Source organism: Oncorhynchus kisutch, unplaced genomic scaffold (genome assembly GCF_002021735.2).
Source record: "Oncorhynchus kisutch isolate 150728-3 unplaced genomic scaffold, Okis_V2 scaffold3549, whole genome shotgun sequence".
Taxonomy (NCBI): domain Eukaryota; kingdom Metazoa; phylum Chordata; class Actinopteri; order Salmoniformes; family Salmonidae; genus Oncorhynchus; species Oncorhynchus kisutch.
The window spans coordinates 55,117-70,000 of record NW_022265494.1 but is presented as its reverse complement, the minus strand read 5'-3'; the positions used below and the strand labels follow the sequence as shown (position 1 = coordinate 70,000).

Below are 14,884 nucleotides of genomic sequence, written 5' to 3'. Positions count from 1 at the left end.
ACATTAACCTGGTCACACACACACACACATTAACCTGGTCACACACACACACATTAACCTGGTCACACACACACACACACACACATTAACCTGGTCACACACACACACACACACATTAACCTGGTCACACACACACACACACACACACACACACACACACATTAACCTGGTCACACACACACACACACACATTAACCTGGTCACACACACACACACACACACACACATTAACCTGGTCACACACACACACACACACATTAACCTGGTCACACACACACACACACACACACACACATTAACCTGGTCACACACACACACACACACACACACATTAACCTGGTCACACACACACACACACACACACATTAACCTGGTCACACACACCACACACACACACACACACACACACACATTAACCTCGTCACACACACATTAACCTGGTCACACACACACACACACACACACACACACATTAACCTGGTCACACACACACACATTAACCTGGTCACACACACACACATTAACCTGGTCACACACACACACATTAACCTGGTCACACACACACACATTAACCGGTCACACACACACACATTAACCTGGTCACACACACACACATTAACCTGGGTCACACACACACACATAAACCTGGTCACAACACACCACATTAACCTGGTCACACACACACCACATTAACCTGGTCACACACACACACATTAACCCTGGTCACACACACACACATTAACCTGGTCACCAACACCACACATTAGCCTGGTCACACACACCAACATAACCCTGCGTCAACACCACACCACATTAACTGGTCACCACACACACCACATAACCTGGTCAACACACCACAATTAACCTGGTCACACACACACAACATATAACCTGGTCACCACCCACACACACATTAACCTGGTCTACACACACAACATTAACCTGGTCTCACACACACCCATTAACCTGGTCTCACACACACACATAACCTGTCACACCTACCCCCATTACCTGGTCACACACACACACACCATTAACCTGGTCACACACACACACACATTTTAACCTGGTCTACACACACACACACATTAACCGTGGTTTCACACACACACAACATACACACACACACACACCTACATTAACCTGGTCACACACACCAACATTTACCTGGTCTCCAACACACACACACCACATTAACCTGGTCCTCCACACCACACACACACACACCCTTTAACCTCGGTCTCACAGCACACACCACACATTAACCTGGTCCTACACACCCACTATTAACCTCGGTCACACACACACACACACACACACATTTACAACCTGTCTCACACACACACATTACCTGGTCTCACCACACACACACACACACACCACACACATTAAACCTGGTCTCACACACACACACACATTAACCTGGTCTCACACACACACACACACACACACACATACACATTAACCTGGTCTCACACATTAACCTGGTCACACACACACACACATTAACCTGGTCACACACACACACACACACACACACATTAACCTGGTCACACACACACACACACTAACCTGGTCACACACACACACTAACCTGGTCACACACACACACACACACACATTAACCTGGTCACACACATTAACCTGGTCACACACACACACATTAACATGGTCACACACACACACATTAACCTGGTCACACACACACACATTAACCTGGTCACACACACACACACACACACACATTAACCTGGTCACACACACACACATTAACCTGGTCACACACACAACACACACATTTAAACCTGGTCACACACACACACACACACATTAACCTGGTCACACACACACACACACATAACCTGGTCACACACACCACACACACACATTAACCTGTCACACACACACACACACACACACACATTAACCTGGTCACACACACACACACCACACAACACACAACATTAACCTGGTCACACACACACACACACACAACACATTAACCTGGTCACACACACACACACACACACACACATTAACCTGGTCACACACACACACACACATTAACCTGGTCACACACACACACATTAACCTGGTCACACACACACACATTAACCTGGTCACACACACACACATTAACCTGGTCACACACACACACATTAACCTGGTCACACACACACACCGTTAACCTGGTCACACACACACCACATTAACCTGGTTACACACACACACAATTAACCTGGTCACACACACACACACATTAACCTGGTCACACACACACACACACACACATTAACCTGGTCACACACACACACACATTAACCTGGTCACACACACACACATTAACCTGGTCACACACACTTACACACACACATTAACCTGGTCACACACACACATTAACCTGGTCACACACACACCACACACATTAACCTGGTCACACACACACACACACACACATTAACCTGGTCACACCACACACACACACACATTAACCTGGTCACACACACACACACACACACATTAACCTGGTCACACACACACACACACACACACACATTAACCTGGTCAGCACACACACACATTAACCTGGTCTCACACACACATTAACCTGGTCACACACACACACACACACACACACACATTAACCTGGTCACACAACACACACACATTAACCTGGTCACACACACACACACACACACACATTACCTGGTCTCACACACACGCACACACTAACCTGGTCTCACACACACGCACACACTAACCTGGTCTCACACACACACACACTAACCTGGTCTCACACACACACTAACCTGGTCTCACACACACACACACACACACACACTAACCTGGTCTCACACACACACACACACACACACACACACTAACCTGGTCACACACACACACACACACGCACACACTGACCTGGTCTCACACACACACTAACCTGGTCTCACACACACATTAACCTGGTCTCACACACACACACACACAGTTTAACCTGGAGTCACACACACACACACACAGTTTAACCTGGAGTCACACACACACAGTTTAACCTGGAGTCACACACACACACACACACACACAGTTTAACCTGGAGTCACACACACACACAGTTTAACCTGGAGTCACACACACACACACACACAGTTTAACCTGGAGTCACACACACACACACACAGTTAACCTGGAGTCACACCACACACACACACAGTTTAACCTGGAGTCACACACACACACACACAGTTTAACCTGGAGTCACACACACACACACACACACAGTTTAACCTGGAGTCACACACACACACACACACAGTTTAACCTGAAGTACACACACACCCACAGTTTAACCTGGAAGTCACAAACACACACACACAGTTTAACCTGGAGTCACACACACTACACACACAGTTTAACCTGGCGTCACACACAACACACACACAGTTATAACCTGGAAGTCACAAACACACACACACACAGTTTAACCTTGAGTCACACCACACACACCACACAGTTTAACCTGGAGTCCACACACACACACACATTTAACCTGAGTCACACACACCAGTTTAACCTGGAGTCACGACACACACACACAGTTAACCTGGAGTCACACACACACACAGTGGAACCTGGAGTCACACACACACCACACAGTTTGAACCTGGAGTCACACACACACACACAGTTTAACCTGGAGTCACACACACACACACACACCCACACACAGTTTAACCTGGAGTCCACACACACACCACAACAGTTTAAGCTGGAGTCACACACACACACACAAAGTTTAAGCTGGAGTCACACACACACAACACAGTTTAAGCTGGAGTCACACACACACACACACACACAGTTTAAGCTGGAGTCACACACACACAGTTTAAGCTGGAGTCACACCACACACACACACACACAGTTTAACCTGGAGTCACACACACACACACACACACACACACACAGTTTAACCTGGAGTCACACACACACACACAGTTTAACCTGGAGTCACACACACACACACAGTTTAACCTGGAGTCACACACACACACACACACAGTTGAACCTGGAGTCACACACACACACACACACACACAGTTTAACCTGGAGTCACACACACACACACACACACAGTTTAACCTGGAGTCACACACACACACACACACAGTTTAACCTGTAGTCACACACACACACACAGTTTAACCTGGAGTCACACACACACAGTCCAGGTGAAGGATACTGTCGTCAAACAGGTAGACGTGTTGAGGTGTGTCGGCGTCGGGGGTAGCAGGGAGGAAGGTAATGAGACACTTCAGACTGGGACTCTGCCTGAACAACCTCCTGCTGAAGGGCTGGAGAAACATTCACTGTGTTACAGCTGTGTGCTACTGTACAGGTGTGTGTGTTACTGTACAGGTGTGTGTGTGCTACTGTACAGGTGTGTGTGCTACTGTACAGGTGTGTGTGCTACTGTACAGGTGTGTGTGTGTGTTACTGTGTGTGTGTGTGTGTGTGTGTGTTACTGTACAGGTGTGTGTGTGTGTGTGTTACTGTACAGGTGTGTGTGTGTGTGTGTGTTACTGTACAGGTGTGTGTGTGTGTGTTACTGTACAGGTGTGTGTGTTACTGTACAGGTGTGTGTGTTACTGTACAGGTGTGTGTGTGTGTGTGTGTTACTGTACAGGTGTGTGTGTGTGTGTGTGTGTGTTACTGTACAGGTGTGTGTGTACGTCTTCTGGTCTGACTGTGTCCTTCAGAAAGTATTCAGACCCCTTGACTTATTCCACATTTTGTTACATTACAGCCTTATTCTACAATGGATTCAATTGTTTTTTTCCCCTCTCACCATAATGACATCACAGTACCCCATAATGACATCACAGTACCCCATAATGACATCACAGTACCCCATAATGACATCACAGTAACCCCATATTGACATCACAGTAACCCCATAATGACATCACAGTAACCCCATAATGACATCACAGTACCCCATAATGACATCACAGTAACCCCATAATGACATCACAGTACCCCATAATGACATCACAGTACCCCATAATGACATCACAGTAACCCCATAATGACATCACAGTACCCCATAATGACATCACAGTAACCCATAATGACATCACAATAACCCCATAATGACATCACAGTACCCCATAATGACATCACAATAACCCCATAATGACATCACAATAACCCCATAATGACATCACAGTAACCCCATAATGACATCACAGTAACCCCATAATGACATCACAGTAACCCCATAATGACATCACAGTAACCCCATAATGACATCACAATACCCCATAATGACATCACAATAACCCCATAATGACATCACAATACCCCATAATACCAAGTAGCAGGTTTTCAATCAAGGATCTATACTTTACTCCGTTCATCTTTGTCCTTGATCCTGACTAGTCTCCCAGTCCGCTGAAAAACATCCCCACATCCTGATGATGCCACCACCATGCTTCACCGTAGGGATGGAGCCAGGTTTCCTCCAGACTTGACGCTTGGCATTCAGGCCAAACAGTTCAATCTTGGTTTCATCAGACCAGAGAATCTTGTTTCTCATGGTCTGAGAGTCTTTAGGTGCCTTTTGGCAAACTCCAAGTGGGCTGTCGTGTGCCTTTTACTGAGGAGTGGCTTCCGCCTGCCCACTCTACCATAAAGGCCTGATTGGTGGAGTGCTGCAGAGATGGTTGTCCTTCCGGAAGGTTCTCCCATCTCCACAGAGGAACTCTGTCAGAGTGACCATTGGGTTCTTCTCCCCAGATTGATCAGTGTGGCCGGGCGTCCAGCTCTAGGAAGGGTGTTGGTGGTTCCAAACTTCTTCCATTTAAGAATGATGGAGGCCACTGTGTTCTTGGGGACCTTCAATGATGCAGACATGTTTTTGGTACCCTTCCCCAGACCTGTGCCTCGACACAATGCTGTCTCGGAGCTCTACGGACAATTCCTTCAGACCACATGGCTTGGTTTTTGCTCTGTCAACTGTTGGACCTTACATAGACGGGTGTGTGCCTTTCCAAATCCTTCCCAATCAATTGAATTTACCACAGGTGGACTCCATGTTGTAGAAACATCTCAAGGATGATCAATGGAAACAGGAGGCACCTGAACTCAATTCAGAGTCTCAATACTTATTTCGGTTTATTTTTATAAATATGCAAACATTTCTAAACCCATTTTCGCTTTGTCATTATGGGGTATTGTGATGTCATTAAGGGGTATTGTGATGTCATTATGGGGTATTGTGATGTCATTATGGGGTATTGTGATGTCATTAAGGGGTATTGTGATGTCATTAAGGGGTATTGTGATGTCATTAAGGGGTATTGTGATGTCATTAAGGGGTATTGTGATGTCATTAAGGGGTATTGTGTGTCGATTTGAGGATAAAAAAAGGCTGTAAACTTAACAAAATGTGGAGAAAGATAAGGGGTCTGAATACTTCCCAAATGTACTGTAGGTGTGTGGAGGTAGGTATACAGGTGTTACCTTCCAGGCCCTTCTGGTCTATGATGGAGTGGGCAGCCTTTGCTACAGCGCTCTGCAGGGTCTCACTGCCCACCTGGTTCAGTCTCCTGGAGGTCAGAGCTCTCTTCTGCTTGTTGGTACCAAACGCCTCGATCAGAGAGTCCACCTGTAGGGGGGGGGGGGGGTTAGGTATTCATTCTGATGATTGATGTGATCAAATGCAGATTATAATGTAGCCCGCAGTGGATTTAGTAGAACAACACTTAAACCTGACAGGAAGTATTGGGGGAAACTCTAATCCCTGGAACTAGAGACTAAGGGGAGGGGAGATGTTCAAGGCTGACGGAACTCTAGAACGTTCCGGGTTCTATTTTTAACAGAAATGAACGTAGGTACCTTTTCCCTGTATGTTAGATCTGTGTTCTGGGACGCATCATTCTCTGTAGACGACTCCCCTGGGAAACAGACAACATGTTAGTAAGGTAGAGAGACGACTCCCCTGGGAAACAGACAACATGTTAGTCAGAGAGACGACTCCCCCGGGAAACAGACAACATGTTAGGCAGGTAGAGAGACGACTCCCCCGGGAAACAGACAACATGTTAGTCAGGTAGAGAGACGACTCCCCTGGGAAACAGACAACATGTTAGTCAGGTAGAGAGACGACTCCCCTGGGAAACAGACAACATGTTAGTCAGAGAGACGACTCCCCTGGGAAACAGACAACATGTTAGTCAGGTAGAGAGACGACTCCCCTGGGAAACAGACAACATGTTAGTCAGGTAGAGAGACGACTCCCCTGGGAAACAGACAACATGTTAGTCAGGTAGAGAGACGACTCCCCTGGGAAACAGACAACATGTTAGTCAGGTAGAGAGACGACTCCCCTGGGAAACAGACAACATGTTAGTCAGGTAGAGAGACGACTCCCCTGGGAAACAGACAACATGTTAGTCAGGTAGAGAGACGACTCCCCTGGGAAACAGACAACATGTTAGTCAGGTAGAGAGACGACTCCCCTGGGAAACAGACAACATGTTAGTCAGGTAGAGAGACGACTCCCCTGGGAAACAGACAACATGTTAGTCAGTTAGAGAGACGACTCCCCTGGGAAACAGACAACATGTTAGTCAGGTAGAGAGACGACTCCCCTGGGAAACAGACAACATGTTAGTCAGGTAGAGAGACGACTCCCCTGGGAAACAGACAACATGTTAGTCAGGTAGAGAGACGACTCCCCTGGGAAACAGACAACATGTTAGTCAGGTAGAGAGACGACTCCCCTGGGAAACAGACAACATGTTAGTCAGGTAGAGAGACGACTCCCCTGGGAAACAGACAACATGTTAGTCAGGTAGAGAGACGACTCCCCTGGGAAACAGACAACATGTTAGTCAGGTAGAGAGACGACTCCCCTGGGAAACAGACAACATGTTAGTCAGGTAGAGAGACGACTCCCTGGGAAACAGACAACATGTTAGTCAGGTAGAGAGACGACTCCCCTGGGAAACAGACAACATGTTAGTCAGGTAGAGAGACGACTCCCTGGGAAACAGACAACATGTTAGTCAGGTAGAGAGACGACTCCCCTGGGAAACAGACAACATGTTAGTCAGGTAGAGAGACGACTCCCCTGGGAAACAGACAACATGTTAGTCAGTTAGAGAGACGACTCCCCTGGGAAACAGACAACATGTTAGTCAGGTAGAGAGACGACTCCCCTGGGAAACAGACAACATGTTAGTCAGGTAGAGAGACGACTCCCCTGGGAAACAGACAACATGTTAGTCAGGTAGAGAGACGACTCCCCTGGGAAACAGACAACATGTTAGTCAGGTAGAGAGACGACTCCCCTGGGAAACAGACAACATGTTAGTCAGGTAGAGAGACGACTCCCCTGGGAAACAGACAACATGTTAGTCAGAGAGACGACTCCCCTGGGAAACAGACAACATGTTAGGCAGGTAGAGAGACGACTCCCCCGGGAAACAGACAACATGTTAGTCAGGTAGAGAGACGACTCCCCTGGGAAACAGACAACATGTTAGTCAGGTAGAGAGACGACTCCCCTGGGAAACAGACAACATGTTAGTCAGGTAGAGAGACGACTCCCCTGGGAAACAGACAACATGTTAGTCAGGTAGAGAGACGACTCCCCTGGGAAACAGACAACATGTTAGTCAGGTAGAGAGACGACTCCCCTGGGAAACAGACAACATGTTAGTCAGGTAGAGAGACGACTCCCCTGGGAAACAGACAACATGTTAGTCAGGTAGAGAGACGACTCCCCTGGGAAACAGACAACATGTTAGTCAGGTAGAGAGACGACTCCCCTGGGAAACAGACAACATGTTAGTCAGGTAGAGAGACGACTCCCCTGGGAAACAGACAACATGTTAGTCAGGTAGAGAGACGACTCCCCTGGGAAACAGACAACATGTTAGTCAGAGAGACGACGCTCCAGTTCAACACGATCGCAGCGCGTAACTGTTCTGTTGGTTAAGGGCTTGTCAGTCAGCATTTCACGGTAAGGTCGACCGACACCAGGTTGTATTGGGGGCGAAAGTGACAAATACACATTTGATTTGATTTTGTACAGTCAATCATCCAGACAGTTTTTTTAAAAGAGAAGAAGTTGATGACCCAATCACACATCAACCTCTATGTACTTGTGGAGATCTGAGATTTGATTGGTATAGGTCAGTGTTGCCCAACTCCAGTCCCCCCCCCCAACAGCCCAACTCCAGTACTGTCACACTGAAGGGTTTTATCCGATAGGGGATGACTGTCACACTGAAGGGTTTTATCTGATAGGGGATGACGTACCTGGGATGACTGTCACATTGAAGGGTTTCATCCGATAGGGGATGACTGTCACACTGAAGGGTTTTATCTGATAGGGGATGACTGTCACACTGAAGGGTTTTATCTGATAGGGGATGACTGTCACACTGAAGGGTTTTATCTGATAGGGGATGACATACCTGGGATGACTGTCACATTGAAGGGTTTCATCCGATAGGGGATGACGTACCTGGGATGACTGTCACATTGAAGGGTTTCATCCGATAGGGGATGACGTACCTGGGATGACTGTCACAGTGAAGGGTTTTATCTGATAGGGGATGACTGTCACATTGAAGGGTTTCATCCGATAGGGGATGACGTACCTGGGATGACGGGCTGCATGTTGAACAGTTGAGCGTTGTGTACCTCCATCCTCATGGTCTCCTTGTTCAGCACCCCGACATAATACCTGAGACATAACAACATGGTCTCCTTGTTCAGCACCCCGACATAATACCTGAGACATAACAACATGGTCTCCTTGTTCAGCACCCCGACATAATACCTGAGACATAACAACATGGTCTCCTTGTTCAGCACCCCGACATAATACCTGAGACATAACAACATGGTCTCCTTGTTCAGCACCCCGACATAATACCTGAGACATAACAACATGGTCTCCTTGTTCAGCACCCCGACATAATACCTGAGACATAACAACATGGTCTCCTTGTTCAGCACCCCGACATAATACCTGAGACATAACAACATGGTCTCCTTGTTCAGCACCCCGACATAATACCTGAGACATAACAACATGGTCTCCTTGTTCAGCACCCCGACATAATACCTGAGACATAACAACATGGTCTCCTTGTTCAGCACCCCGACATAATACCTGAGACATAACAACATGGTCTCCTTGTTCAGCACCCCGACATAATACCTGAGACATAACAACATGGTCTCCTTGTTCAGCACCCCGACATAATACCTGAGACATAACAACATGGTCTCCTTGTTCAGCACCCCGACATAATACCTGAGACATAACAACATGGTCTCCTTGTTCAGCACCCCGACATAATACCTGAGACATAACAACATGGTCTCCTTGTTCAGCACCCCGACATAATACCTGAGACATAACAACATGGTCTCCTTGTTCAGCACCCCGACATAATACCTGAGACATAACAACATGGTCTCCTTGTTCAGCACCCCGACATAATACCTGAGACATAACAACATGGCCACCCTGCCACTGTTTTGGTAAACAGCTGAGAGACATAACAACATGGCCACACTGCCACTGTTTTGGTAAACAGCTGAGAGACATAATAACAACACTGGCACCCTGCCACTGTTTTGGTAAACAGCTGAGAGACATAACAACATGGCCACCCTGCCACTGTTTTGGTAAACAGCTGAGAGACATAATAACAACATGGGCACCCTGCCACTGTTTTGGTAAACAGCTGAGAGACATAACAACATGGCCACCCTGCCACTGTTTTGGTAAACAGCTGAGAGACATAATAACAACATGGGCACCCTGCCACTGTTTTGGTAAACAGCTGAGAGACATAACACTGTCACCCTGCCACTGTTTTGGTAAACAGCTGAGAGACATAACAACACTGCCACCCTGCCACTGTTTTGGTAAACAGCTGAGAGACATAACAACAACATGGTCACCCTGCCACTGTTTTGGTAAACAGCTGAAAGACATAACAACATGGGTCACCCTGCCACTGTTTTGGTAAACAGCTGAGAGACATAATAACAACATGGACACCCTGCCACTGTTTTGGTAAACAGCTGAGAGACATAATAACAACAGACACCCTGCCACTGTTTTGGTAAACAGCTGAGAGACATAACAACATGGCCACCCTGCCACTGTTTTGGTAAACAGCTGAGAGACATAATAACAACATGGGCACCCTGCCACTGTTTTGGTAAACAGCTGAGAGACATAACACTGAAATAAAAACTTACTTGCAAAGGTTGTTGCATTTTAAGGATCCTGTTCCAAAGTTATTACCAACATAGGAGAGTCTGTCTGATTCTGCAACCTAAAACACAGAAAGGAGACCGTGTCAGAGACAAGTAGCCTTAAAAACACACAGGAAGAAGACCGTGTCAGAGAGAAGTAGCCTTAAAAACACACAGGAAGAAGACCGTGTCAGAGAGAAGTAGCCTTAAAAACACACAGGAAGAAGACCGTGTCAGAGAGAAGTAGCCTTAAAAACACACAGGAAGAAGACCGTGTCAGAGAGAAGTAGCCTTAAAAACACACAGGAAGGAGACCGTGTCAGAGAGAAGTAGCCTTAAAAACACAGAAAGAAGACCGTGTCAGAGAGAAGTAGCCTTAAAAACACAGGAAGTAGCCTTAAAAACACAGGAAGGAGACCGTGTCAGAGAGAAGTAGCCTTAAAAACACAGGAAGGAGACCGTGTCAGAGAGAAGAAGGAATGTTGTTTTACCAAAAATGTCTAATATTTATAAACTCAATATTTATAATTTTATTTATCATATTTATCAACTGTGTTTTGCTCCTGGGTACAGATCTAAAACTGATCTAAGATCAGCGTTCTAGAGGCAACGTCACCCTACACCAGGCGTAGTGATCTCACCAGCATGCGTCGGTTCTTCTTTCTAGGGTTGGTCTCGTCCACGTTCTTATAGAAGCTGAAGTCCAGCTGCTGTGTGTTCCTCAGGGTGCCGTTAGAGAACTGAACTGTTGAGGAGAAAGAGGGGGATTGAGGATCGACATGAATGCATATGTGTGCGAGGATGCTGTTTCATCGACCACAGCTCTGCCTTCAATACCATAGTGCCCTCTATGCTCACCACAAAGCTCAGGGCCCTGTAACTGAACTCCTCCCTATGCAACTGGGTCCTGAACTTCCTGACGGGCCACCCCCCAGGCGGTGAAGGTAGGCAATATTACCTCCTCAACACTGATTCTCAACACCGGGGCCCCACAAGGATGCGTCCTCAGGCCCCTCCTGAAGTCCCTGTATACCCACGACTGACTGGCCAACCCCAGGTGGTGAAGGTAGGAAACATTACCTCCTCAACACTGATTCTCAACACCGGGGCCCCACAAGGATGCGTCCTCAGGCCCCTCCTGAAGTCCCTGTATACCCACGACTGACTGGCCAACCCCAGGTGGTGAAGGTAGGAAACATTACCTCCTCAACACCGGGGCCCCACAAGGATGCGTCCTCAGGCCCCTCCTGAAGTCCCTGTATACCCACGACTGACTGGCCAACCCCAGGTGGTGAAGGTAGGAAACATTACCTCAACACCGGGGCCCCACAAGGGTGCGTCCTCAGGCCCCTCCTGAAGTCCCTGTATACCCACGACTGACTGGCCAACCCCAGGTGGTGAAGGTAGGAAACATTACCTCCTCAACACTGGGGCCCCACAAGGGTGCGTCCTCAGGCCCCTCCTGAAGTCCCTGTATACCCACGACTGACTGGCCAACCCCAGGTGGTGAAGGTAGGAAACATTACCTCCTCAACAGCGGGGCCCCACAAGGGTGCGTCCTCAGGCCCCTCCTGAAGTCCCTGTATACCCACGACTGACTGGCCAACCCCAGGTGGTGAAGGTAGGAAACATTACCTCCTCAACACTGGGGCCCCACAAGGGTGCGTCCTCAGGCCCCTCCTGAAGTCCTTGTATACCCACGACTGACTGGCCTCAAACAGTTCCAACTCCATCATCAAGTTCGCTGACGACACGACGGTATTCGTGAATACACTGCATGGTATTTGATTTGATGGTAGCCAGGAGATCTGACCCGCCTGCATATGGAATATACTGTATGGTAGCCAGCAGATCTGACCCGCCTGCTTACAGCTATATATGGAATATACTGTATGGTAGCCAGGAGATCTGACCCGCCTGCTTACAGCTATATATGGAATACACTGTATGGTAGCCAGCAGATCTGACCCGCCTGCTTAGAGCAGCAGATCTGACCCGCCTGCTTACAGCTATATATGGAATATACTGTATGGTAGCCAGCAGATCTGACCCGCCTGCTTACAGCTATATATGGAATACACTGTATGGTAGCCAGCAGATCTGACCCGCCTGCTTACAGCTATATATGGAATACACTGTATGGTAGCCAGCAGATCTGACCCGCCTGCTTACAGCTATATATGGAATATACTGTATGGTAGCCAGCAGATCTGACCCGCCTGCTTACAGCTATATATGGAATATACTGTATGGTAGCCAGCAGATCTGACCCGCCTGCTTACAGCTATATATGGAATATACTGTATGGTAGCCAGCAGATCTGACCCGCCTGCTTACAGCTGCACAACAAATTAGCTGATTGGCTAACACTGCCATTCCAAAATGGCTGCCGTGGCTTCTGCTACCCAGCATGGGGACGAAGCGGCAGTTGTTCAATCTTCTCAACTGTAGTATGAGAAGATGAGTCATAATAGTATGAGTCATAATAGTATGAGTCATAATAGCCATAAAACCGAATGGTCAGAACAGGGAAATGGTTCCAATCGTTTTTCCACCATTCATTTCTCATTTATTTTTTATTAAAGAATTGGAATCATGTCCCTGTTTAACCGCTAGGTTTTATGGGTATTAATGACACCACTGTGGGGCTCTATAAGCCAATTTGGAGTACAACTCATTTTTCTCATCCCTGGATTGAGTTATGTTTACCGAGCCACATCTCACACAGGCTCTGCTGTGTCTTAATCTATATAGGAATGCTGTCTTACCCTAGAGTAGCAGTCAGCAAATGGATCGGCTCTGCTGGCTAACTATGGTTGAACGTGCAAGATAAATCAATTGTTTCTTTAACTTTCTTTTTCAGGGACTAAAAGTTAACTCAAAATTAAATAATATCACCCGTCTAACGTTTATTGAATTTTAGCCAATGTCTCTGCGTGCAATTCGATAGCTTTAGCGCAATGACTGGTAGTCTATGGTAACTGCTAGCACGCTAATAGATTCCACAGACTTCCAGTCATTATTAAGCTAGTTAGCATTGGCTAGCAAAACTACCTCTTAACTACATAAACAAATTGTATGCATTAGTTAATTTGACTCTTGGGAAGTAGACAAAGGACTTCAATGACAAAATCCCGATGTTATTATGCGACCTAAACTGGAACATGCTTAACACCCCAGCCATCCTACAATCTAAACTTGATGCCCTCAATCTCACACAAATAATCAATGAACCTACCAGGTACCTCCCCAAAACCTTAAACACGGGCACCCTCATAGATATCATCCTAACCAACTTCCCCTCTAAATACACCTCTGCTGTCTTCAACCAAGATCTCAGCGATCACTGCCTCATTGCCTGCATCCGTAATGGGTCAGCGGTCAAACGACCTCCACTCATCACTGTAAAACGCTCCCTGAAACACTTCTGCGAGCAGGCCTTTCTAATCGACCTGGCCGGGGTATCCTGGAAGGATATTGATCTCATCCCGTCAGTAGAGGATGCCTGGATATTTTTTTAAATGCCTTCCTAACCATCTTAAATAAACATGCCCCATTTAAGAAATTTAGAACCAGGAACAGATATAGCCCT

General features: G+C 47.0%; 1 protein-coding gene across 1 annotated transcript in view; it reads right to left on the bottom strand.

Moving 5' to 3' along the window:
* LOC116371697 (DNA-directed RNA polymerase I subunit RPA49-like) overlaps positions 1–14,884 on the bottom strand; it is a 32,295-nt gene that overhangs the window by 14,741 nt on the left and 2,670 nt on the right. The window contains 7 exon segments of the mRNA XM_031820594.1: positions 4,244–4,289; positions 4,291–4,355; positions 6,526–6,670; positions 6,901–6,959; positions 9,675–9,760; positions 11,296–11,372; positions 11,934–12,037. Of these exon segments, the coding sequence (XP_031676454.1) occupies positions 4,244–4,289; positions 4,291–4,355; positions 6,526–6,670; positions 6,901–6,959; positions 9,675–9,760; positions 11,296–11,372; positions 11,934–12,037 (582 nt within the window).